Genomic DNA, 27430 nt, shown 5'->3' with positions numbered 1-27430 from the left:
TTCACACTGCAATAGAAGAGTGTTTTATTGTTAAAATAACATTGATAACACAGTCATATTCTGCTTCGATCTAGGCTGCATGTACGAAATTCTTACTGGATCAGCCGTCAATGGGTCAAAGTGAACAAAAGGTTAAAAAACGTAATTACAAAAAAAGAATGTATTTTCCATCATAAATAAATAAATTTTGGACGCTTACATTGAAATAAAGGGAAACACCTGCCAAGTGAGTGAACACTGATAAGAAGTTATAAAAAACATTTAAAAAAGAATGAAATATTTTCATAAAACATAAAAATGCAAGTAAGTGACGAGAAAGGGCAGACAGGTTAGGTTTTAGAAACTGATGATTCCCAAGATTCAAATGTGTTTCCAAACGGGTCGAGAAGACTGAGAATAAAGACATGGCGTCAGTATGATGTGCCTCGTACAGTTCACAAGCAGATATGATCCTTTTTCAAAGTGCCAGCTCCACCTTCAGATCTGAAACAAACAAGACATGCTGAAAAAAACCGGAGACAGAGTCGAGTTCGATAGAAACGAAGCATCCAGAACAACAACAGGGAAGAGCCGGTAATAACAAAAAGTACTCAGGCTGTGGGACAAAACGTCTCTACATGAAAATGTAACTTTCTAGGGAATGATCTGTTGTCTCAGGTTATCCAGTGTCTTCTTAAAGGCTAACGACCACTGCGTCTAGCCTATTTTACCGACGGAGAAGGGGGACTTTCCTAAATCTACATACCTTGAGGTGTCGTCACGTCACAGAAACACAAGGCTACAGAGAACAGCAAAGACCTAAACTCCCTAAAGCACGGCAGACCAACACTGACTGACACTACTGACAGAAGCTACTTACACTGCTCTTAAAGACGCTCCTCTGTGAAAAGCTAGCACATAATGGCACTGTCAGTTCGGTAAGGCCATCACACCACCTGACCTGGTTCTGCCACAGTCGCCGGTGGTTGTAGTGAAATGTTCGATATCTCTTTTAAAGATTGGTGGCTACGTTGACTCAAGGTTTAATACACTCAGCCTGCAATGTTTTCTACAGTTTACAGGGTTCCCACAGTTATGGAAAACCATTTTTCCAGGCCTGTAATAGTCATGCAATAGGTAAAAAGTAAAAGTAATTGGATTATTAACACTTTGAAACCTGAGCTTATTGGCTCAATTTCTTTCAAAAACGTGAAGACAGCCATGAGCAACCCCAGAATTAACAATAAATAAATAAAAAGTACAAGAAAATTACCTGAAAATTATCACAAAAAAGGGATCTGTATCATATTTTTCAACATATAATAATGATAATTATAGTTTTTCTAAACATTGTTTTCTAAATGTTCAAAATCTCTAAATCTAATTTCTTGCAAAATTGCTTACTGCCTTTTCCACCATGTTTTCGATAGAAATCAAACCAATTTGCTTGGCGCCCAAATACTTGTGACGTATGAACGCAGCACAAGAAAACTGAAGACAATCCAGGTTTCGAAGAGTTAAAATCATTTGAAATTCTAGAAAAGTCATGGAAGTTTTGTTACAGTAAATCTGTGTGGATAACTCTGTGGAGTACTTTAACATAACACCAAATTTATTTCTGTAAATACTGGCGTGACTTAGCTCTAATATATGCTGATATGTGACAAAGTTTATGATCACAAAGGTTTCTGCATTTTCTCCCGGTGCTCCGTCTCTCCCTTCTTGTCTGCCAGATGGATGTCATTCTGTTTAAATACAATTTCAGTCCGAGATATTTTGAAAAACATCGTTCAAGTGGGGCAAGAAAAAAAAATATTAGGGCGCCTTGACAAGTCACTGAAAAGTTTTTAAATTTTGTCCATTAAAATGTGTGGGAACCCTGAATTTAGGTAATTACTTGTTCTCAGCGAGGCTCTGAAAATAAGGACAGTCGAAACTACATGTGAGGTGCAGGCTGACTGATGGCGGGGACGCTTTGAGTAAAATCTGCAACAAAAGAAAGGCGAGTGAGCTAGCAACTTTAAAGGTTAACTTAAGTATTTTTTGACCTGGAAGCTATATTCCCATGTTTTTATGTCTAAGTAAATAATAGAGATTATTTTTTAATTTGGTCCAGAATTGAGCAACATGGCAGCAACTAACAGCCACAAAACAGGCTGCAGTGTAACCATGTGGCCATTTGTGCACCATCAATTTACATCCACTAAAAGTGTTTGTTTTTGCCACCGACAGGCCCAGACTGTTACTGTAAAGGTCTAACAACATTATGGAAGGGGTCCATACAAAGATGGCCCCAAAATTGCCATCGCCAAACCCACTGGACTCCATTCAAGTATATAGTAATTTTTGCGTCTATAGGGCAAGGGTATTTTTACATCTAACTGTGTGAATTAAGTTTTTTTTTTCAACCAAAACATGTTTTGGTTGAAAAAAAAACAGCGATTGCTAGAACAGCGGAGAGATGATCCAAGACAGCTTTTGCAAGTTTTATTTTGTTTCTGTTGATTTTGATTGAGGTGTGTTTTTGATGATAAAATTAATGTTTATTAAAATGGAGTCTGGTGGGTTTGGAGATGGCAATTTCGGGGCTGTTTCTGGTTAAACAAAAATGATCTTTATCTTTACCAAAAAAAGTCTGTTTCCGTATGGATCCATAATGTTTCCAGACACTTGTAATAACAATCTGAGCCTGTCAATGGCAAAAACAAGCACTTTTAGTGGATGCACAATTGCCCATCGACTTTACATTGCAGCACTCTCACATTATACTGGACCAATTTCAAAAATAGTTGTCTTCATTAGTCAGAAAGACTCAAAAACATGGGAAAACAGAGGTTGAAAAATACCAAAGTTACCTTTTTAACATTGCTTTGTGCTCCTTTTGGCTTGCACACTTTTTAAAATCACAACCCTGAATCTGCCCTCCACTTGTGTTTCGAGTCTGACACCGACTGTCTAAATGCTCAGTAGTTCTTCCAACAGATTTGTAAAAAGGATAAAGATAAAGGCTCAAGTCTCAAGACCCCTTTGTGTTGTTTAAGGCTAAAAAATGAAAGAACACAGTCCGAATCCATGTCCCAGCCCCTGTGTTATCAAAGGCTAACATGAAAGTACATTCATTTTAGTTTTAAGGGGGGGACAAAAAAAAAAAAAAGTAAATCATATAGTTGAACAAAAATTTGTTTCCCCAGCTTCGACACGAGAGTGTGTTTATCATCATGATAGTCACTGTAATAATAAACCATCTCCCTACAACCAAAATCTACACACTGCACAGTATTGACTTGCAATATAAACAATGATAATGACAGCTATTTACAAAGTATCAACATGTTCAGTAATAGTATCACACATAATATCCTTTCAACAGGGGATGCTACAATGTCTATCAAACTGCTAAAGACTAAAATATGCTCTGAAAGCCTAAGATCTTCTCTGTTAAAGGTAAGCCTCGAAGAATTTTCTCTAAATATATTGTCAAGTGGATTTTGACAAATATTAACAACATGATCTGTGGCCACTGGGAGTTATCTGATGTACTCTGTAGCTTTCCAGTATTGTTCACTAGAAAAGGGAAACTGTGCTGAAAGAAAACGGGTCAATTAGTGCTCAGCAGGTGAGTACAGCTGACACGTGTAACTACCGGTCAAATTTTGGTTTTGCACTAGACTGTTAGCAATATATCATGAGACAATCCAACATGAAGCAGTTTCCATCGCATTATTCCATCCAACAGCTCGGCGAGGCCTCACTTTTAAGTGTAGCAGGAGAGGCTGTGCTTAGAAAGATTCTGCTGGTCCCCGAACGACAAAGGACTGTTCCCACTGCTCTGATGCTCCAGCTGAACAAGTCTGGGATATTCAGCATAAGGATTTGTTACTCTGACTTCGTCAAGTCTTTAAGGTACAAGTTGATCCCCTCATTTGCAGGTGAGAGTCTGTGTGTGTGTATGTGTGGTTTAATGAGACTATTAGGAATGGGAATGCAGATTATTTTTCCTTTTCCAACTTCATGGTGTGTGTTCAGTTTTAAGTTTTATTTTATAACTATTTCATTTAATTCAGATGAAAAGTCACTTGTTATTCATAAAATTTAATTTATTTCATTTGAACCTTAATTTGCTCACCTCTTCGTAACATACGAGTGAGTAAACTCTAGCTGATGAAGTGTAAAAAAATGTCCACTACAAGCTTCAACATCATTCAGAGAGCCTATCAAGCCCTGAGCGAGTCATGACTTGCAGTACCTCTAAAAATAGGTTGGAGGTGCACGAAGTTTCACCAAAATAGAGCTAGAGCGCCTTTTTTTCAATCAAGCATCACGTCACTTAGCCTGTTCAACTGCCCCAAAAAGTTGCTTAAAATCGCTAAATGACATCATATGCTCATTTGCATATTAGTGATGTCACAGGGCATTATCAAAGCAATAGAAATTTGATAAAGGCGATTCAAAAGAAAAACACAGAACAAAACATTTGAAAGGCATGAAAGCTTTTAAAATAATCCACCACTTTTTTGGACCTTCAATCCAGAAAGCAAAAGCTTTCACATAACTACAAGTAGGGTCAAAGGAGAAGACCCAGTTTTAAATTACGTCACACTAAGGTACAACACGCGCACTGTGACATCTGTTCTGCAGGTGCTGAAAGGCTCAGTAGTTGGTGCACTATTATAAAAAAAAAAGTCTGTACCATAAAGACCATAAAAAAACACGGTCTTTATGCAAACACTGTATTGGACATTGGCCACCTTCATTTTGAGCACACCTAAGGAGTCTTAAAATAGAGAACCCCAGTAATGAGTCCTAAAACCCGGAAATGACTTTCAGCACCTCTGGTTCCCTCGCCTCAGAGTCAATGGGTTTTTTAAAATAGTTTTTTGGTTAGAAGCCTAAAATAAGATCTGTGGTTAACACAAGCTGAAAAGAGTTTCGTATTTTATTTCACGACATAAAATACGTCAGTGATTACCCCACTGGCAAACTTTGAAGCTTTTATGTGTGTTTAAAAAGGCGGTTGCTAACAGGTGGCTAAATGAGACTACAGAACGTCATCACGCCGAACTGCTCCGAACACGGCTTTGCAGCCTTGTAGCGGAGTCAACGCGATGGTAGTGTAGTTTGTTTTAGCCTAACAATGCCTTTTTACTTCTGGCTATTACATTTTGACTTCAAAAATCCTAAAAGTGTTGTTCACTTGTGAAGACTATCTTGCTAAACAAAACATATTTCATTAAGGTTTGTTTACTACCGAGCTTATTTTCTGCCATAGTCCAAAATCCCATCAGCTTTTTGACAAAGGAGCCAGGACAAAGTTAGCGTCCAGGTTGCCCTCCAGAAAAAAGTCAACCCTGGGGCACCTAAAGCTCACCCAAACAACAGCTCAGTGCACAACATACACTATATGGACAAAAGTATTGGGCCATAACTCTTAATCTTTGAATTCAGGTGTTTCATTCAGTCCTATTGCCACAGGTGTATAAAATCTGGATGAATCTTGTAAAAAGCCTTCCCAAAAGAGTGGAAGCTGTTATAGCTGCAAAAGGGGGACCAACTCCAAATAAATGCCTTTGGATTCAGAAGAGGATGTCATAAAAGCTCCTGTAGGTATAATGTGTAGTAAGTATTGTGGCACAATACTTTTGCCCATATAGCATCCTTTTTCATAGCTCCATCTGCTGTAACCCTTCAACATCGCTGCTGCAGTCACAGTGTCACACCCCAAGCTTCCATGGGGGAGCTTTTGCACAACCATAGAAGCTCGCTACAACTGAACTCCCACGGCGAGCTGCGTCTCCTTTCCTCCCTAACCGCCTGCACGACACAAGAGGAGAGATGGGCGAGACCCTGCGATGGTGGTGAAAGAGCCGTGGACTGGGATTACTCTGAGCAACATGCACGGGACTGAATAACAATATGGGCCTTTAATACTTCTTTCTTGTCCTGCTTATCTGAATAAGTAGCGAAATTTGTCGCTGGCCGCTTTCTAGAAACAAAGGTGCTATTAGGGTATGAAAGATCACTAAGTATGACGAGAAAGTCGCCAAGTTGGCCCCACTGATCTGATGTTCACTCACTCGTTTGCATCATGTCCAGTTAGGTAGAGGTGGCATTCTGATCTGACCGTCAATCACCAGTTTATAGGTTATGGTAGATACTATCATAGGATCAATTTAGTTCATTTAGTCATGTAAATGTGTGAGCATTCCCATCCCTAATGTACTTTATGTTGATCATGATTGATAAAATTGTGTGTGAAACTTCCTATCCAAAACTTCTTGAGTCTCTACTGTCCTGTCACCTCTATAACGTCGTCATCAGAACTACTGCCGCCGTTTTCCGCACTCTGATGTACGTCCGGCTGGGTCAGAGCTGCCCCCAGCAGGCTGGAAGTGGGATTGTTAAAATGGGGGAGGAAACTGGATGTAGTGGAGCTGGAGTTAGGTGTGGAGAACCCCCCTGACCCAGAAAGGAGCGGGGTGGAGAACATCCTCGGCTCAGAGAGCAGCGACTGACTGTAATTGAGAGGGAAGCCTGACGAAAGCAGGCCGGCCATGTTGGGGTTCATCAAGTACGGAGGCAGAGAACCTGGCGCCAGTGAGGAAGAGGTTGCTGCTGAGGGTGTAGATGACATTGGGATGGTGGTGGAAGAGGAGGAGAAAACGGTGGACAGAGACGACGAGGAGGGGGCGGGGAGGTGTCCGTTCCCTGTGGCAGACTGTCTGAGTAGGTCTGAACCTGCAGAGGGGAACATGGTCTGCAGGTCAGCCAGTGTTTGTCCTGGTGTCTGAAGGAATGACGACCCACCGCTGCCACCCATCAGAAGTGGATGACTCATGTGACTTAGGTTCCCCAGAAGGGAGGAGGAGTTCAGACCCACGGGGGGAAAACTGAGTCCACTGGAGCCCATGGACAGTCCAGGGAAACGTGTTGCAGCTGAAGTGCGCTTACCTCCTGCTTGTGTGTTGCCCTGGCTTTCAGTACTCCTACGCTTGCTGCCGCGCATCTCTAAAGCCGAGTTCAAGAGGTCGTCACTGAGCTGTCTGCCGAGATCACCAGTCTGATTGTTTTGCGAGCCGCCTTCATCCCCCCCTGGTACGGCCGACATTTCTGACGGCAATTCATTCCCCATGGCGGCGGCGGCATCACCTGTGGACGAGGTGTAGTGGCTGAGCTCTCTGAGGATCTCAGAGCTTAAGGGAGAGGAGGGCCGCTGCTCCCCGTTGGGTGAGCCCTGCTGTTGATCCACAGGAGATGAACAGCCATTACTGACTGGATGGATCAAGGACCCCTGGGAGTCTGCAAAGGAGAGAGAAATTCAGTCAGAAAATGTCAGGAGACAAGTACAGTGACTCTGCCCCTGAATAATGTATTCTTGAAAGGTCAACCCTAAAAATACGATAGTGTAGCCAAACGTAATAATAATAATAATAATAATAATAATAATAATAATAATAATAATAATAACACAGTTACAAAGGGAGAAAAAAAATCAAACGTCGGTCAAAAACCTGTGTTGGGTGTTCATGAAAAACGGGAACCAACAGGATAAATAGGAAAGAAAATTACATTAAAACATTTATTAAAGTGGCTAAATCATTAAAAATGTTTCAATCACTACCGGTCTTCATCAGGGCTTTAAAAACATGCTAAATAGGTACGGCCCCACCTATATAGCAGCAGGAACCAATAGGAAGCCATCATGTGACACAAATAATGAAATGACAGGTAAAACAGAAATATATCATAATAACAAACCATAATGACAAAACAGACAACATGAAATCAGGCCCCCAAATCCATCCAACACAGAAAACAGTAAAAAGCTGTTTTCACAGGTGTTCTCAGTACATGTAAAATGAGCATGTTTGAAAATGCACATGCAAGCGTTATTTGGATGTTTTTTTATGCAAAACTATGTAGCAGCAAACAAGAATAATAAACAAGACTTTGTACCTCTTGACAGAGCAGAGCCGCTGACTGCTGGCCGACTGATCTTTCCAGATCGAATTGCAAAAATCCTTCCATCATTTGTCCTAATGTAGGTACCTGTGGTGGAGAAAACTTCAAGTGATGGAGGCAGTAACTCAAAATGTTTGCAGAGAGCAAATATTTAGGTGTCGAACTACCTTTAGATCCTCTGATGACATGGATGCTCTCTCCTGCACTAATTCGAGCTTGAACATCTGTTGTGCTGTTGGCTCCTGGGATGACAATGTCTGTAGATGCAGACAAAACAGCTGATGTTAATATGTTAACAACAATAACAACATTATGCTGAACTAAGGCCAGAAAAAAATTAAAGTAGAATTAAAAAAGACATTTGAGGCAAACCTATAAGACAGATGATAATCAGAAAGTGATAGAAACAACTACAAAACAAAACTAACAATAGAAACCCATACCAACAAGAGTAAATACAATTCAAAGAATATAAGCAGATAATAATAGAATATTAATAGAATTGAACATGATTAAGACAGAACTAAATAATAAATTAAAAGACAAATTAAAATACATTAACTAAAACTGACAACATCGCAAAAAAGCAAATCTATAAAAAAGGGTTTTAAGAAGTGATGTCAGTGTGTGGTGATTACATTTCACAAGACATGTAATCATTTTCCTTTTATTTAAAGATTAGTTTGTTAATCTAATATTACGGGAATGGTGTGGTACTTTCTATGATTTAAATATATTATTAATTACCAGTTGTGGTGACGATCCTCTGCACATAAACTCCAGCTTTCTGCAGGAAGTTGACAGGCAGGCTGCCGGCAGAGCTGGAGCCAGCCATGCCCATACCGACCTGGCGAGGCATCATGGGGATTGGGGTCGACTGGATGGGCCTGACACTTGCCACAGGCTTGTCATCCGGCCGTGCCATGGGACGCCTGAAAATATGAGGAGCTGAACTCATGACATGCTCGCACACATACACACATATAACAGTCTTGTCTAGTCTGATGGAATTTTTTTAGAAAAAGAAGAAAACTCATGCAGAGCTACAACCTCAAACAACAACAACAAACATAAACGGAAACAAACGTAATGGTGGTTTTGCTTTCGGAGCGCTTAGAGAGAAACTGACCAATCACGATTCCCACAGTCATGGAATTTCACAATCACATTTTCCAGGTCTGGAACGCAAGAAGAAAAAATAATAGGAAGTTTTGGAAAAGTCATTGAATTTTTAACCCTTTGAAACATCAGCAAATTGAATTTCTTTCAATAACTGTAAAAAGGCAACAAGCAACTTATGAGAGAAAATGAGCCAAAGATTTGCAGCAAATTAGTTAAAAGTACAAGAAATTTACCTGAACATGAGCAAAAAAAAAAAGAAGAGAAAAAAACCCAATAACAAACAAATTCTGGATTCTGGTGCTTATAAAGATAGTTTTCAATATCTTTTCTAAGATTTTTTTAACATCATTTTCTAAAACTACTAAATTCTTGGAACTGGTAGAACATTTCTTGTCAAGTTGCTCATTGCCTTTTTTTCCTTGATAGAAACCAAACCAATTTGCTCAGTGCTCAAAATACCTGTGTAAGGCATCTGGGTGCAGCACGAGAAAATTAATGTTGATCCAGGTTTCAAAGGGTTAAAAATCATCAAAAGTTTTGGAAAAGTCATGGAATTTTGTTGTGAGTAATAAAATTGTTACAGCGATCTTGTGTGGATAACCCTCCACGTAATGTTGCATAAGAGCAAATTCATTTTATGATGCTGTTGATGTCACGTTGCTCAAATGTGCCTCAATTTATGACATTTTTTTTACAGTCTTGTACATTTATTTATTTTCCCCCTGCGTCCCGTCTCTCCCTTCATGTGTGCTACCTGAAACATTGTTTGAACTGGATATGTCTGAAAAACGCCCTGCAAGTCAGGCAAGGAAAAAAACATGATCATGGGTCCTTCAAAAGTCATGAAATATTACTTTTGAAATTTTGTCCATGGAAATGTGTGGGAGCCCTGACCATTATGTGAGATTCCCTAAAAAATGCATGCAGTCTGAAACCCACCAGCCACGTTGGTTGAATGCTGGAATGTTTGTGAGCGTTTGATCGCTGGTTGGGTAATAGGGGGCATATGATGGGCGAGAGTAGGGCACCAAGGCTCGTTTCTCATCCTCATAGCTCTTTTTGGCGGCTCTCTTCTCTGCTTTGGTCAGTTTCGACTCCTTCCGGTCCACCAGCAGAGACTCATGATGGAAAGGTTGCTACGGAGAAAAACAGGAAGAGGGAAATTTAGAGGGATAGTTCACCAAAAAAAGGAAAATTCAATCATTATCTTCTAACCCTCATGCCAATGGAAAGTCTAATGAAGTTTTTTTAGTCCACAAAAAACTGCAGAAGGTTCACAGAGGAAGGGCATTGCACTCATTCAACAAACAATTGGAGCAAATGGTGAGCAGGATTTAAAAGTTAAAAAAATACATAACAAAACCACAAAATGTCTCCATACTGCTGGTCTACAACAAAGCTAAAAACATGACACCAGTGATGTTTTTCGCGAGTGGATAATGACTGAATTTTCATTTCTGGGTGAATTATCCCTTTAATTACAGATCAACCATCAGACCAGATTCTCAATGTAAGAGGAAGGTCGATCTTATCTCACAAAAGACAGATTTCAGCCTTTTTTTAGGTAAGAATTGAGTTTACAAGGTAAAGCCAACTTTACCAATACACTGAAAAAAGAGAAAGAAGAAAAAAGAAAAAGATGTTAATAATCAGTCATGTGACTCGTGTGTATTTATCACCTCTAGCACTTGTGAATACTCATCTAATTTCACTGAGCTAACCTGAGGAAGCTGCAGGCGAAACACGTTGCTCGTTCTGTCACAAATTTCTTTAGTGTGCGGTGGTCAACTTTGTTTATCACCATAATGTTAAACTTCCGTAAAATATTAGTATACAAAAACCAATTACTGATACTTCTTGTATTTTGATACTAAGGCAAAAGGGAAAAAAGTCCCCAGTGCATAAAATAGGATTACTGTTTGAGGAGTGTGTGTGTGTGGGGATGTTGCTTCATTTGCCACTCAGCAGCTTTCAGAGAAATGAACTTCCTACATCCGTGCGATCTAATAAACACACCACAGAATCAAAACAGTCAGAGCAGTAATGACCAGAAGCACAATATTTGTGTCTGTTACAAGTTATCATATGCCTAAATTTAAACATCAAACCCAAAAACTACTTTTCATGCAGAGTTTAGGCTCATGAGTAACACCTATCATGCCACTGTACCTTGGTGATGAGGTGCGGGTAAAGTTGACAAGCTTCATACATCACAGCTTCAAAATCTTCCCGCCACTCTACAGAGATCGGCTCAGGTTCCTCTTCAACAAAATGCAGCAGCGACTCCACTTCCTTACGGGTGAAGTTCAGCACTGGGTTCAGGTCATCAACCACACGGTCTTTAAAACAAAAACATGGACACAACATTAAAACGCAAGATATAATTCATGAAAATAAATACAAAAAAAAGCCACTTTAAGTTGTATGCCCCTCCCCTACAGCCAAAAGTGCTTAAACAAATAAGAAATGTATGTGACGAACAAACAAACAAAAACAACCAAAACACTATCACACCTCTACATATATCAGAGGTATGTCACAGCTACAGAAAATAAATGTTGCGTTACATTAATGTAGTTTAATTTATTACACACATCATGTTTTAATGACGTGTGTAAACTAAGCTTTCAATGATTTTTACAATTCCACGACTTTCAGAGGCCTGGAAAAGGTGACTGTGAAAATCTATTACTTTTCCAGGATTTCCATGACGTAGGAACCCTGGGGATCGAGCAAATGCGATATCTGACCATCAGATGGTTTGCATATACAAATCTCTTACCAGACATGCCCTGTTTGGAGACTTGTCTGTCATAGATCTTTTTCTCCAATGTGAAGTCACAGACGAGGCGGTAAATGTGGCAGGGTTTCCTCTGACCGTAGCGGTACACCCGACACACCGCCTGAGCGTCATGACATGGGTTCCAGGAGGCATCAAATACGACAACACGGTTGGCCCCAATCAGGTTCACCCCCAAACAGCCCGCTCTGGAATGAGCACAGCAAATAATTATTATTCTTTTAATATTTTTGGTATTTCTGCTTCAGAGAAAGGAAGAGAGAGAGAAACAGAGGGAGTTGGGAAAGAGGAGACGGCATGCAGCACAAGCACCGAGCAGCTGCAGTAAGGACTCAGCCTTTGGGTACGAGCTCTACCCAGTGAGCTACTGGGGCGCCTCACTCAGTATAAAAGTGTAAAAAATGATTAGAAAACAGAGAGCAGAGACACGTACCTTGTAGAAAGGAGGAACACCCATGCTGTGATGTTTTCTGGGTCATTAAACTGATTTATAAGTCGCTCTCTTTCTGATGCAGATGTGCTCCCGTCTAGTCCTGTAGACAAATACACATCATCCCTCAACACTAAAGCACCTGAACACACTTTGACTTGCAGAGTGCATCATGGTAATATTTGTCATTGAGTAATTAAGATAAGAAAAAGCTGGAAGATTTTCAATCGTTGACATTTCTATTGAATTCTTAAAGGACAAGTGCTTTTTCATTTTGGCTTCACAATAAAAAGACTGGAGAAATCTAAAACACTCCCTGGGAAATATACTGTACGTACACACAAAGAAGTCAAATTACAAAAAGATTGCTCCTAAATGTGTTTCCAGAGCACAGCGTAAATTTGCCAAGACAAATGATCAAATGGGAGAACTCGAGGAACTGCAGCCAGTGATATCAAATCAATACAGACGATCTTTTGAAGCCTCGGTGTTGATGATCACTCTTTCTGCAGAGTTGCTGGTTTGGAAGCGAGAGGAAAAAGAGAACAGACTGAATGACTCACTGTAGTAATTGAGGTTGCGAACCCAGTTTTGGCTCTGGCTGTCAGAAGAGGCGATGCCTGCCGGCATTGGTCTCTTTGATAAGAAGTCCTCAATGACCGTCAGGGTGGACAAACTTTGACTGGTGGGTACAAATCAGAAACAGAGGGGGGAGAAGAGTAAATTCACTTTGGTACAAAATAAATCTAAGTTATTATGAAATAAAATCAGAGTTCAAACACATTTTCATGGACAAAATTTCAAAATGTTTCCATGACTTCTCAAAGACTCATGAAAATTTCCATTTCTGCAGCACCTGTTGATCCTGTAATGATACCTCTCTACACACATGAACACACACACAAACAGGAAAGTCTTGCTTCCCATAACAGACGCCGCCACACTACGGCACATTTACACGTAACCTGTCTTAAAGGGGAAAAACTTGGCTGGCGTGTGTCATGGAAAATGAGAGCAATGCAAGTTTTCTATTTGTATCAAGCAGTGATTTGCTTGAGTTAATTTGCATTACTTGAAATTGCACATCCTTCAATGTGACTATTGAACATCACACTGTAGATGCTTAAACGATATACCGTGCAATCTGAAGTAGATACATTTCAACAGCTACATTACGTCAACAGTTAGCTTACAAAAAATAAATTTGCCGGTATGTCACATAACAGGAAAGGTTATCCCCAGAAGATTAGCAGAACTATTAATTTCTTTACACACAACAAAATTTAATGACTTCAGTAATTTTCATAGATTTTTACTGAATATGACTTTTCCAGGCCTTGAAAATCACATTGCAAAATGACTTTTCCAGGCTTTCTATGACCGTGGGAACCCTGTAAAATGGATGAATGAATGGTACACTCAAAGTTTAGAGTCAGATGTTTTTTTAATAGCCACAGTCCTGCTGTATATACACACTATTGCTACAAAAAACATTAATTTTGTTTCATTGAAGATCAGAATTTTAGTTCCTAGAAGTTCTTAGAAATTAAATTCCTAGAAGCCTGGAAGAGTCATACGGCATGGGAGGATTAAAATATTAATTTCTTACACATAAGAAAAAGAAATCTCTTAAAGCTCTAAATAACTGTGACTAGTGAGCTAAAAAATGTATTCAGCCCACCTCTTTAAGCTGCTTTAAGGTGGATTTGTGTTTAACACAACGTATGTTGAACCAAGGTCTTACCTAAACACCAAAATCTTGTCTCGTCTTCTCACACTCTCATCAATCAGATGGAAAAGCAGAATCATCTTGGCAGAGTTCTCCAGAACTCCCGTGTGGTAGTTTGACATGATGTCCTTCGCCTGAAATAAATCATGAGGAAGAAAAAGCTGCTGAATTAAAAACAGTCAGACTCCAAGAGACTTCAGGCTCGGAAGAATGAAAACAACAAAGCTCTGGATTGACATGACATATTATTAAAAGTAAAATAAAAGTAAAGAAGTATTTAAGTATTATATTTATATTTTACACTTGACTTGTTAGGTGCTTTAGATTTGAAACAAAGATGTCAAATCCTGTGGACTCATTCAGCTGTATTAAACGTACATTGTGTCATTTTCTGCTGCTAAGGGGTCTCTCAATCAAAAGTAAATAACAAAAGATGAGCAATGCCTGTCAAAACAATGATTACGCAGTTTCATGCTAAATATCAGTTTTTCCCTGATGCTGCCGCTAACATATACTCAATTTGTTTCAAAGTTTCCTTAAAAAATGTGGCTGAGAACTGGCTAAAAAAGTATGCAGGTATATATATATATATATATATATATATATATATATATATATATGTAATTATTTCTCTGTATCTGTTAGTCTTTATCATAATAGCAGGGCTGTATCACATAACACATAACATTCATTAAGTAAATGTAAAATAGGTATTTTATTTATTATGTCCTGTTTTTAGTTACCTGTCTTATTGCCCTGATATTTATATGTGTTGTGATACTGACTGTAGCTATTGGTTGAAGTCCACCTGCAAGTTGTGTTGAAAACATATGAAAACAATTGGTCATTTAAAAAGACTGAAAAATTAATTTATGAGAATTTCTGGCAGACAACCAAAATCCTGACCTACGCACAAAAGGGATATGATACCACTGACAGACCAAATGAGAAAGACCGTGGACTTGATAAAAATAGCAGATCTCTTGGGGTTTGAACATTGTTAGAAATGTTTGAGATCATATAAGTACACAACTAGTTGTACACAACTAAATATATTAAATATAAATTAGTAGAATTGTTTTTAGACCCTTTAATGTGGAAAAGTTACATATTACATATTTAATTATGTAAAACTAAGCTGTGAAGAAAAGAGCTTTGCACCGCCTCTCATGACGTACCCATTCATACGTGATGACTTGATTGGCTCGATCCTGCGAGGGGTTGAGAGTTGGAAGGGTGTTGTTGAGTTTGCTGTTGCTGGAGTCCGCTACTTTGGCTTTGAGGCCGGCACCCGGTGCAGGGCAGCGGGGGTTACTCGCTGCAGTGATGTCATCGAGGTCCAGGTCCTGCTCGTTGGCCTGGTTCTCCTTCTGCAGGGCTTCATAGAGGACATCTGGGTGATTCCAGATCTGCATCCGGGAAAGAAAAATGAAATGCCACAGCAGCACTTTTACGGTTACAGCAAAAATGAACCTGCTTTATCAGGAATGTGTCTCTGGAGCAATGGTTCCCAGCTTGTCCAGCCGCTGGGTCCAGATTTCTACGTAGTCATTAGTTTAAGGTTCACACATAACAGAAATGACCACATATTTAATGGAACAAAGAAAACCATATTACAAGAATAAAGTGCAATGAGTTAAAACCAGGGGTGTTTCTAGCATTTGAAGACATTGGGGGCTTCGCCCAGTAAAGCACAATAATTGTTTTAAAGAAAACATGCCTTCCAAACCCACAGGCATGTTTTCTTTTAAAAGAAATTGGTGTTTTTGTTGTTTCGGGTTTTTTTGGGTTTTTTTGGTGATTTTTACAAGCTTTTTTTCTTTTTCTTTAGAACGTATTTGCAATGTTTTTTATTTTTTAAATTTTTTGTGTGTGATTTTTTTTTTTTAATTTTTTGGCTTTCGTTTTTCTAAAAATTCTTGGTGATTTTTTTCTTTTTTTTTTAATTTCTTTTCATTTTCTGTTTTTAGTGACTTTTAAATAAAACATGCCTTCCATACCCATGGACCAGCAAAAATAAAAATCGCCAAAATGACACATTATCAAAGCCAGAAACTGTAAAAACAGAAATTATAACTGAATTCCCAAATTTACAACAGTCCTTTACCACATCATGTGTGACAAATGCTTCATGCTTTTTCCTTGAGTCAGGGAGGCTCAAGGAAAAACAGGAAAAATATTTGCAGCTTTGGGGAGCCGCCCTCCCCCAAAAAAGAAAAAAAAAAAGAAAACTGTATTTCAAAATAAAAGCTCTGTACTCCAAATTCACTGTACTTCACTACTGTACGGCACTTACAGTCAATTCAGAATGGACCCGTGACCCACTTTTGGACCGCAGCCCACCAGTTGGGGCTCATTTGGTCCTTGAGTACCAGAGGTTTCACCTGACAGCCAGGAAAACAGTCTCACCTTGCAGCACACACAGAAGGCTTTGAGTGGATTTAGACCGAGCCAGCCACTGTTCCCCGCCTCTCTAAAGCGCTTCATGAACTCGGTATACAGTGCCCTCTGAACGGGAGAAAGCCGCACCAAGATCACGTGCTCCTCCTTGGAGGGAAGATGGTCCCGCAGCACATCATGACCTCGTCTGTAACGCACCATAGAGAAAAGTAACAGGTAAGCTACATCCAGGCTACCAAGCTTTTTTTTCCCATGATGTCCAATTTCTACATTCGACACTGACAGCAGGTTTACCTCTGGACAAACCCCTCCAGCAAGCTGTGCAGCACGTGGCTGCGGTAGCGCATCAAACGGACATCTTGAGGTGTGCTGTCCACGCACTGGCCGTTCAGAATGGGCCGCTCAAACATGTTGCTGAACTCCTGCCTCGTGCCCAAAAAGTCGGGCCTTACAAAGTCCACCATGCACCAGTATTCAATCAGGTTGTTCTGTAACGGGTAACCGGTCAGGACTACTCGGCGGCGGGAGCGGATGTTCTTCAGAGCCTGGGACGTGCTGGCATGGTAGTTTTTAATGCGATGACCCTCGTCACATATCACCACGTCTGGGCCGGGCCGCGCTATGGCCCTTTCAATACCTGAAAAGACACATGAGGCCAGAGTGAGCGAATGAGTTTGTAGATATAAATTAAACTTTAAATTCACGTTTGCATTTCTTTCTTTGATCCTCATTTGCGTTCTTCTTTTTAACACTTTGTTTGTAAAGATTTTTCAGCTTATTAGACAAGACATAAGTTATATTTGCAAGATGTAAATATGAACAGAAATGTTAACTTTTCTGTCAGTCTGCTTGTTTGTATGATCATTTAAAAAAAAAATTTACATGTTCAAAATAAATTTCCAAATCAAATCAAATCAACTTTAAACGTCTGAATTAGTACCCAACTAAAACATCTTCATGACAATAAAAACTTGACACACAGTGCTGAGCTGCATCTCAAATTAGTTTCCTACTTGTATGAATACCACTTTTTGTGTGGAACATGCTGTTAACCTTCTATCTCCTCCTAAAAATCCCCCGCCACCCCTAAAAACCACAGAAATGGTTCAGTGTTGGGGGTGTGAAAGAGGTTTTAAAACATATGTCCTCTGCTGACCTTTCATGAGTTCCTGCTGTCTGTCTTCTTCATCCAGGTCGATGATGATTGGTCCTGCGGGCTTCTTTGATTTCCTCTTCTTGCCCATCACAAAGCTCTTCTTCATGGACAGCAGGCGGTACATCTCATAACCCATCAGCAGCACCCCTCCATCTCTGGACCAGTCCTCCACAACTTTGGCCCTGGCCAGTGTTGTTCTGCAGGTCACACAGTCAGTGTGATTCACACAGCATAAATATTTGACAATGGATGCATTACTCTTGAGCACCTGGTCAAACTGGTTTGATTTATTTTAAAAACATTGGGAGAAAGCAATGCAACTGAACAAGACATGTCCCAAAAAATTGCAAAAGAAATAGTAAAAAAGTTTCAAGAAAATTACCTGAAAATAAGCAGAAGAAAAAAGTAAAACACAACAAAAGAGATAATCACCTGAAAAGGAGCTCAAAATAAAATTATTTTATATACATAATTGTATTTTTCTGTAAGATAATTTTAAATATAAAATCACTGTAAATATACTTTTCTGGTCATTTTTTGGATTATTTTTTTAATAAATAAAAAATTAAATAAAATAAAAATAATTTTTAGGTAATTTCCTTGTCACCTTTTATTAATTTCTTGTAATTTTTGGGACATTTCTTGCCAAGCTTGCCATTGCCATTTTTTTGCATTTGTGTTTAAAAGAAATCAAACCAATTCGTTCTAGTTTTACAGGGTCAAAGAGCTTTTAAAAGTGCCAGTGCACAACTAAAAAAACTGACTTCTATCCAGGAATCAACGCCATGTTGTTTCAAACACAACATGGCGTGTTACTTACTTGTGCTCATCGTTGAGAATGTGAACTTTGAATGTGCGGCCGGTGACGAGTGCAGGGTCAGTGTCCGCGGAAAGAGCCTCTTGAGGTGGGAGCCAGAGGTTAAACTCTGTCAGCCAGTTCTGGAGTGTGTTCACCTTTTAGGAAGGAAACAAAGATTGAGGAGGTTAATGTGATAAAACAAATGAACAGTGTATTAAGGGAACATAAATGTTTACTCCACATCATTTCCATTAGCACAATACACAGTTTGATGACTCACAGGAACAATGGCCAGCACAGTGTGAGCCTCAGTATTCCTCAGGAGGATGTCAGTGAAGGAAATGATCTGTAGTGTTTTCCCCAGCCCCATGCTGTGAGCCAGGATGCAGCCAAAGCCACTGCTGGTCTTATACCGCTCCAGAGACTCGATAAGGTTGTCGTAGAGAAACCGGATTCCCCCGATCTTATACATGCGGAGAAAAGACAATCTGGACTGCAGGTTTCTGTTTCTGAGTGTTTATATTTTAAGAGTTCGAGAGAGAAAGAGATTGTGTGCATACCTGGTGAGGTTTGACAGCCCTGGCCAGCTGTGGAGCGAGGAAAATGTCTTTCTCTTCTGCAGGGTGACCGATATTAACGAGCACTCGTCCCTGCGCATCAGGCAGATTCAGTGCGTCGTTGATGTGTGCCCCGCTGCTCTCCTCGGAGGCCGTGGTGCCATCAGCGTCTTCATCAGCCGACTCGCTGCTGATCTGCAGGGCGTCCTCGTCCCCAGAACTAAGCTCAATTATATCTGCACCATCACAGGAGAAGTGAACACTATGTGAGAGTTTGCTTGATTCTCACATTGCCAGGAATCATTCTGGAAAAAAGCATCAAAGATACACAGAAGTATCAAAAACCTACCATCTCTAATGGCAAGTGCAGGCAGCTTGGGGTCCACTTTTTCATCTTCATCACCACTGCTGTCCAGACAGATCACATCCTGCTTGCTCAGGAGAGCAGGGACCAAATGAGATACTTCTCCTAAAATCGAGGCAGCTTCGACTATTGGACAAAGGGAAGGATATTTGGAAATTTAAGATAGAAAGTACGCTCAAAGGGAGAATACACCCAAAAATCAAAAATATGCATTTTCCTTTTACCTGTAGTGCTATTTATCAGTCTAGAGTTTTTCTGGTGTGAGTTTCCAAGGGTCGGAGATATCAACTATGGAGTTGTCTGCCTTCTCTCCACATTAAGTGATAATGGAACTAGATGGCACTCTGTTTGTGGTGCTCAAAGCGCCCAAAAAACAAAATTTGAAAAAATCAACAGCAATGTCTCTTTCCAGGAATCATGACTCAGTTACTCAAGATAATTATAACAAATAACAATATAACAAATAACCGATTGTTATGAGCAATTTCACATAGGAACTTTTTTCTTTCAGCTGAACAACACCCACAAACTGCATCACTGTGTAGCTGCGGCCTGACATTTCAGCTTGGCTTAGGGGGGCGACATCAATGTTTACATCTCATGCTATCATGAGCACAGGCCTCTTGTCTATGAGCAAATGCACGCTTCCTTCTGTGCAGTAATGCAGTTGGCTTGTGGATTATCTTGAGTAATCACGTCATGACTTCTGAAAAGAAACATTCCTGTTGGGTTTTAAAAATGCATTTTTTGCTGCTTTGAGCACCACAAGTGCCATCTAGTTCCGTTATATTAGAAAGAGACAAGACCTTTCTGCAGCCGATATCTCTAATACTCTAAGTGAAAGTAAGAGAAAAAAAAATGGATTTTTAATTTTGGGGTGAACTGATCCTTTGACCTGAGCAAATTGTTTTGATTTATTTTTTTAAAAATGGGGACAGGGCGCCTGGTGGCTCAGTGGATAGAGCGGACGCCCCATGTATAGACGCTGTGTCCTTGCTGCAGCGGCCGCGGGTTTGACTCCAGCCTTGGCCCTTTGCTGCTTGTCATCTCCTCTCTCTCTCTCTCCCCCTTTCATACATGTGGTTTTCTATCAATTAAAGGCAAAAACGCCCAAGAAAATATCTTAAAAAAATTTTAAAAAAACATGGGGAGAAGGTAATGAGCAACTTTACAAGAATTTTTTAAAAAATAAAATAGTAAAAAAGTTACAAGAAAATTACTTGAAAATAAGCAACAGAAAAAAATAGAAAATTAAAAAAAAGGTGCTTAAAATAAAATTGTGCATATTTCTTTATTTTTTCCCTTAACATAATATAAAAATAAATATAATAAATAAATAAATATAAACTATTGTAAATATAGTTTTCTGGTCATTTTTTCAGATGATTTTCTAATGTAACTAATTTTAAGGTAATTTTCTTGTCACCCTTTACTAATTTGTTGCAATTTGTGGGACATTTCCTGCCAAGTTTCTCATTGCCTTTTTTTCCATGTGTTTGAAAGAAATCAAACCAATTTGTACAGGTTTTAAAGGGTCAATTAGCTTGTGAAAAGCGTCTGAACACAGCAAGAACAAGAAAACTGATGTCGGTCCACGTTTCAAAGGGTTAAATATGACTGGAAAGGTGCAGCTTCACTGATAGATGGACAGTTACCTAGCTGAGAGTCTGGGACAGTTGAGGCTGGTGTCGGGAAGTCCTTCCTCTGCTGCTCCAGCCGCTTTCGCCTGTCCATCTCCTCCTGTTGAGCAGCCTTGGTCCCGGCCTCCAGCTGATCCTCTTTGAGCAGCTTTCTATTGTCATAACGGAAAAAGTTCAGTTAAAATACGAACATTTCCTTATGTGACGACATACAGCGAGTACCTTGATGATTTTGTATTGTACGGTGTGTATGGTCTAGGGGATCATATACAGTACATACTACAGTGTAAATTATATGTTTGTTGTTTGTTTTCTTCTTTATCGAGCATTTATGTGGATTACTATAATGATGACAGTGCTGTAGAACAGTCATGGTAGTTTTTAGGAACCATGATTTTATTGGGGGCTTTTTTTTTATTCGTAATAAGTTATGGTCTGCTCAATAAGTACAACTCAATAATGAGATAGTATCTTTCATTTTTTATCATCGTATAAGAACTTTGTTTTCTGTTTGACTAATTAGAGCTTGCTCCTGGGCGGTGTTTTTGTTGTTGTTGTTTTAATAAATTAAATTAAATAAGTAAATGATGTAATACACACCAGGGAAAAAAATATTAAACATATAAATGCACCTGATATTCTTCCTCATGTGTGCGGGCTTAGATGGCTTGGAAGGTTTGGAGCCTTTCGAAGACTTAGAGGATTTGGTTGATTTGGAGGCTTTATGTTTCTTTGTTTTGCTGGAGGGCGGCTTGCTCTGGCTCGAGTTTTCAGGGCTGGTTGGAGGCTGAGAGCGAGAGGCAGGTCTGGAGGGAGCCCTGGAGGATGGGCGGGACGCAGGCTGAGACGGAGGCTCTGAGGATGGCTCTCCGGAGGTAGCTGAAGCGGAGTCCCTGCCATCCTGAGCTGCTTCTGTCCTGCTCTGGGCACTCGCAGGTCGTTCTGGAGAGAGAGATCAGACAGTGTTTGAGTTCATCACAGGCTAGTCAACAAGCACCAATTTCTTTTCTTTCTTTACTGTCTGTGAATGTGTTAGAGGAATATTTTTGTTAGTTTGGCTTTTAATTGAACTTAATTTATTTATTGACTATTTATTTACAATTATTATTATACAATTATTTACAACTGTGATACCGTGAAACTGTGATATTTTCTGAGAAAATCAGAAATCTCAAACCTTTTTGTCCCTTACCAATGCTATCATCTTCATCATCTCCATCATTTTCATCCTCATCCTCCTCCATGTCCTCATTGTCCTCATCTTCCTCATTTTCCAAATACTCCTCCTCACTGTTAAGGCTGGGCTCCAGGTCACTTTCTGAAATCGCCTCTTCAGACATGGCGTCTTACAAGGCTCGCAATGTATTACCTGCACACCTTCATCAGGAGCCCTAAAATAATCAAAGACACCATAACATTACACAGGTAAACATAGTTATCCGGCAGTAACTTTTAACAAACAGCAAATGTTTGGTATTTTCACTTTACAAAGTAGTCACACTCATTTTCTGCCCCTTGACAAGGCTTATCAAATAACAGTATTTTAGCCAAGACTACAATGTTTGATTTAGTAAAACATGAAAAAAAGATGTCGGGAGCTGGAGGGATATGACGAAATGATTTGGCACTAACTAATGTAAAGGACAGCGTTTTGAATAACCTATTGAGCTCACTGTAAGGGAGTTCAATCACAAAAGGCATTCCAGTTGTGTAAAAGTCTGTTTACCCCATGGATTTGTGTTTCCCCTTTATCTTACTTGAACTTAACCTTTTTCCTTAACCGTAAACTATCCTAACTTTATTCTAAATTAAGCCCTGAGTACCTGCCGATACTGAGTCCCGATGTGATACTTATATTTACCTGGATAATATAGCTGCACAATGCACACTTCAGATTCTTTGAAGTTATAAAATCAATCCAGTGTGTATGCTTGACAGTTTGATAGCTCTGCAATGCAATGCAAGGAAAAATACCTGCAACCGAACAGTTCCTTAAGGGTTTTTTAATGTTATTTTATACAAAATAACAAAGTAAACAAACTAGAAATATTCTATATTTATATAGAATATATTATATATTTATTTATATACTATATGGCTTTTATTACAGTTCCACTCAGTGCAGCTTTAAAAAAAAAAAAAAAAAAAAACAAGTAAAACTGCTCAAATGTGTCCTTAGAAATTGCTCTCAAAACCACTTAGCGTAGCATTGTAAAAAAAAAAAAAAGGGACAAAACACTATAAATTAGTTATATAATCACAATTCCACATCAATGTAGTGTTGGAGCTTAACTTTAACATTTCCAGTCGCAACAAACACAAATCAGGTACAATTCCCATTATAATAATAAAACTAGTTCACTAAAAATTAAACAATAAAAAATTTCAATTTCACTTAAAGTGGTGTAGCAGCTTAAAGTGAACACGGAAAAAAATCAGTTTCTTCTTATTGGAGTAGCAGCATTACAATAAAACCTGAATATCTGCTGCAAATCATGCTCTCCGATTAAGACATCTGTGTGACGGCGGACATAAACAAACAATCCCAGTTGATTAAAAAATGCTTTGATCGGCCCAATACCAATACTTCCAATCCGATCAGGACATCCCCATGGGCAACACTAACAGACTTTAAAACAAGAACATTACTAGACCTTTATCACAGCCTACGTTTTGGCTTGCATTGTAGGAAAAGGACAAGTGCAATCAATGACATTTAAAACGACCATTTCCATTCAGGCAAACTGATTTCAGGGTGTTGGCACTGCTGGCTCACTGTTAAGGAAGTTGATACAGATAAGCCATTGTTAACAAAATTAGTTTCATCCGTGTTATTCCTTCTACGATGAGTCAAAATGTCTGAAAAAAAGCAGCTCTAATCTGCCTGGACAGGAAACACTGACTGCTTAAAAATATTCCCAAGAGGCTACTTTGGTGATGCTGGTAATATGTAAAGAAAATAATAATAAAGGTCTGCATCAATAACATCTCAAGAGTTTTTAACTTGCTGCCTCTGGGTCCTTGTTAAATTGGCCAGAATATACAGAAAATCAAATACTGGTAACACTGCAAATGTCACAACAAGATGGAAAATGCACGTTAAAGTTTAAGTAATTTGATGATGTTACAGCTGCAGAACTAATGTCTGACAGCACAATACTTTGGTGTGCATATACACTGAACTGAAGTTTAAATGTAACACTTGTTTTCCTACTGTTTTTCACAGGTTTAAGTTAATGATCTAAGACTTTTTAAAGTACTCAATACATATATATTTTTTTAAATTTTGGTCACAAATTTGTTTAAAGCCATGTTGGTGAGCACTTCTCCTTTTTCAAGGTAATCCATCCACCTGACAGGTGGGTCATATTAACCAGCATCATTTCTTCACAGGTGTGTCTAGGGATGGTCACAACATTAGGCCACTCTAAAACGTGATGTTTGATCACACAACACAATGCCACAGATGTTGCAGGTTTTGAGGCAATGTGCTGACTGCAGGAATGTCGACCAGAGCTGTTGCCCATGAGCTAAATGTTATTTCACTACCATAACATGTCCCCAACAGCATTTCTGTGAAGTTAGCCGAACATCCAACCAGCCACACAACTGCAGAACACTTGTAACCACACCAGCTCACGATCTCCACATCCAGCATCTTCACCTACAAGATCGTCTGAGACCAGCCACCCATCCTTTGTTTCCGTAACCAAAGAATTTGGGCAAAAATCGTCAGAAATCATCCCAAGGAAGCTCATTTGGACACTAAACATCCTCATCAGGTTCTTGACCTGACAGCAGTTTGTCATCGTAACCAATTTGTGCAATAGTGAGACCGGTTGGGTTAGATGTACAGCCAAATTCAGGGAAACAACACTGGAGAAGTATAATGGTTGTGAAATGAACATTAAGTTAACTGTGAACAGCTCTGGTGGACATTTCTAAGTCACCAGCCAGTGGCCCACTCCCTAAAAACTTGTAACATCTGTGGCATCATGTAGTGTTGATCAATCTGCACATTTTAGGGTGGCCTTCTATTGTATGTACCACATCATATCAGGATAATACTGGCATAATGTTGTTATGAAAAGAAAAATTCATATTGTGATAATGGCAATATTACAACTTGTTGACATAATGATTTCAGTCTGTTACGCACAGCAACAATAAGCATGACTAAAAGCAAAATTCCTTCAAAAAAGACAAATTTCAGGTATATTTTAAGGCAACTGTTTATATGAGCATTTTGTGGTTGATTTAATTTTCTTGTGCTGTTTATATTCTATACAGAATCTGAGTTTCTGCTGTTGTTTACAAACTAAAGCAATGAAAGAATTAGTTTAGGCTTTTACTGAATATTTGAGGGCAAACTTGTGTTTTTTGCTTTATGTTGACATATAAAACTATATCACTATTTCTTTGCAATTGTTGTTTTTGGAATTAATAGAAAAATATTTCTCAGTATTTTGTCACATTGACAAGAATATTATACCAAAAATACCCTGAAAGATTGTGACGTTATTTAAGGGACTTATCGCCCAGTCCTAATCCCAAGGCACACCTGTGTAGTAATGATGCTGTTTAACCCTCTGTGGCCACTTAAAATGTTTTACTCTGAAACCCCCAAGTCCCAAAATGGGACCTTTTCTTAAACTGCTTCAAAATACTACTATAATACTACTAATACAGTAATATTATTTTCCAGTTGTTGTTCTTTTGGGTTTTTTTAAACAACTTCAGGCCTGATTGTAAATACTAAATATTTATTCATTTTCAGAATCTGTTTGCATAATAACACTGTTTTTAATGAGAAACACACACACACACACACACACACACACACACACACACAAACACACACACACACACACACACACAAAGAATTATTTATGCTGAATGCTGAGGAGATTTTTGGGGCGATTATTACAGTCAGGGATATGTCAATGATTGGCAACAACACTGATATCTAGGCATTTTTATTTTTTGTGCAGTTTCATATAATCAGAAAAACTCACTCTCAGACCCTTAGGTCACTAAATGGGACCTTTCCTACAACTTAACATATTACACTTTTTGTTTTTCTCCATTTTTCGAGTTGCCTCTTTTAATCTGCATCTTAATATGCCACACCTGTCAGGGTGCATTGACTATCTTGGAAAAAGTGCTCACTAATAGATTTAACAAATTTGTGACCATAATATGACAGGAATTTATCTTTTGAGAGCATTAAAAAGTCTTGGATGTTTTATTTAAAACTGTGAAAATGGGGCACAAACAAGGATTTAAAAATATTTACTGTAGTATGGAAGTTAGTTCTTATAGTGATCTATTCAAATCAGGTTGTTATTATTATGAGCGTCTACAGTCCTCACACTGTTTGTTTACATTTGCATAAACCAGATACTGAATGTCAGCGAACTACAAAAATGAACTGCGTTTTCAACAATACAGAATTTAATGTTTTTAAAAATATGTTTAACACACCGGTACATATGACGCGACACATGGGAGGGATTTCACCCAATGGCTTTTGAGCCGTGGATGGAGGAGGCTAGCATGTAGCATGAAGCTACCTCTGGAGCTCATCTGTTTTTATATTATTATCATTGTTAATTAACACCAAACACCTGTCGTTAGTTAGCTTAATGTGATTCCTAACTGGGCGCATATAAACACTACTGTTTCTCCGGCTGAGTCAGCAGACCTGCACGCTAGCTAATTACACAACAATAAACGCAAATTCAAACGCTAAAACCACGTAATTGTTGCATTGTTTATTGTCCGTGAGCCGCAGCAGAGACACGGTGGCTGGCTGTAACTCGGACCGGCAGATAAACGGCTCTCCGCGTCGAGCTGAGTGTTTTGTTGGCTTGTCTCGGCGAGATAACAATCTTATATTGTGTAGGTGTAGCGTTCACGCAGCTAATGCTAGCCTGAATTACAACAAGGCTAACCGACAGTAAGGTGAGACGCGCCGGGTGAACTCAAACATCGGGCCGCTGCTGGCGCTTACCTTGTCCGCTGCTTCACTGCACTCCTCAAGAAACCCCGCTGTGCCAACAACCGATCAATTAATCCGACCAGTAACTGTGAAAATGAACTGATAAACGTTGCTAATTTCCAAATTTTTCCAGTGTGACCATAAATTCCGTCCCCGTAGAGGTAGCTCCAACTGTGGTTCCGGGGATGAAAAGGCTCGTGGAAAAATAAATAAATAAATAAAATAAATGGTTAAACCGTTTAATATCTGGAGTGACATCGGGTTATAGATATTCTAAAAAATATATTTATTAAAAATAGGGAAACATGTCCAGAAACAATCGATCTTGTATATTTGTTTGTATGTATATATATATATATGAAATAGATATATATCAACCATATATATATATTATGTTACAGGAAACAATTTTTTTAAAATTATTTTTCTCCTCTCCTCTCTGTCTCTCTCCCTTTTTTGTTTCTTTAAGGGCATTTATTTATTTATTTATTTTA

General features: G+C 39.0%; 1 protein-coding gene across 1 annotated transcript; it reads right to left on the bottom strand.

Annotated features, from left to right (window-relative positions):
* Positions 1-7: 7 nt before the first annotated feature.
* rad54l2 (RAD54 like 2) lies at positions 8-27086 on the bottom strand. Its single transcript, XM_042507683.2, has 22 exons — positions 26949-27086; positions 22128-22326; positions 21568-21877; positions 20951-21087; positions 19281-19421; positions 18935-19167; positions 18655-18837; positions 18396-18529; positions 17576-17772; positions 16714-17056; positions 16429-16606; positions 15198-15428; positions 14035-14153; positions 12854-12972; positions 12294-12393; positions 11843-12048; positions 11230-11399; positions 10000-10196; positions 8686-8870; positions 8106-8195; positions 7933-8025; positions 8-7275 (listed from the first exon to the last, which is right to left on the bottom strand). The coding sequence occupies exons 2-22, from the start codon at positions 22273-22275 to the stop codon at positions 6263-6265; spliced, it is 4527 nt and encodes a 1508-aa protein (XP_042363617.2). The 5' UTR covers positions 22276-22326; positions 26949-27086; the 3' UTR covers positions 8-6262.
* Positions 27087-27430: the final 344 nt, after the last annotated feature.

This window comes from Plectropomus leopardus, chromosome 2 (assembly GCF_026936395.1).
Source record: "Plectropomus leopardus strain MGB_pleo_1.0 chromosome 2, ASM2693639v1, whole genome shotgun sequence".
In the NCBI taxonomy this organism is placed as follows: domain Eukaryota; kingdom Metazoa; phylum Chordata; class Actinopteri; order Perciformes; family Serranidae; genus Plectropomus; species Plectropomus leopardus.
The sequence above is the reverse complement of the archived record's forward strand: the minus strand, read 5'-3'. Positions and strand labels throughout refer to the sequence as shown.

Bases quoted from the DNA above. Each gene is read 5' to 3' on its own strand.
- rad54l2 (XM_042507683.2), bottom strand. From the start codon at position 22,275: ATGTCTGAAGAGGCGATTTCAGAAAGTGACCTGGAGCCCAGCCTTAAC. The intron at 19,422-20,950 runs GTAACTGTCCAT...TTTGTCCAATAG, and splicing joins TGTCCCAGACTCTCAGCTAG to TCGAAGCTGCCTCGATTTTA. The intron at 17,057-17,575 runs GTCAGCAGAGGA...GTGTCTTTTCAG, and splicing joins ACAGCAGGAACTCATGAAAG to GTATTGAAAGGGCCATAGCG.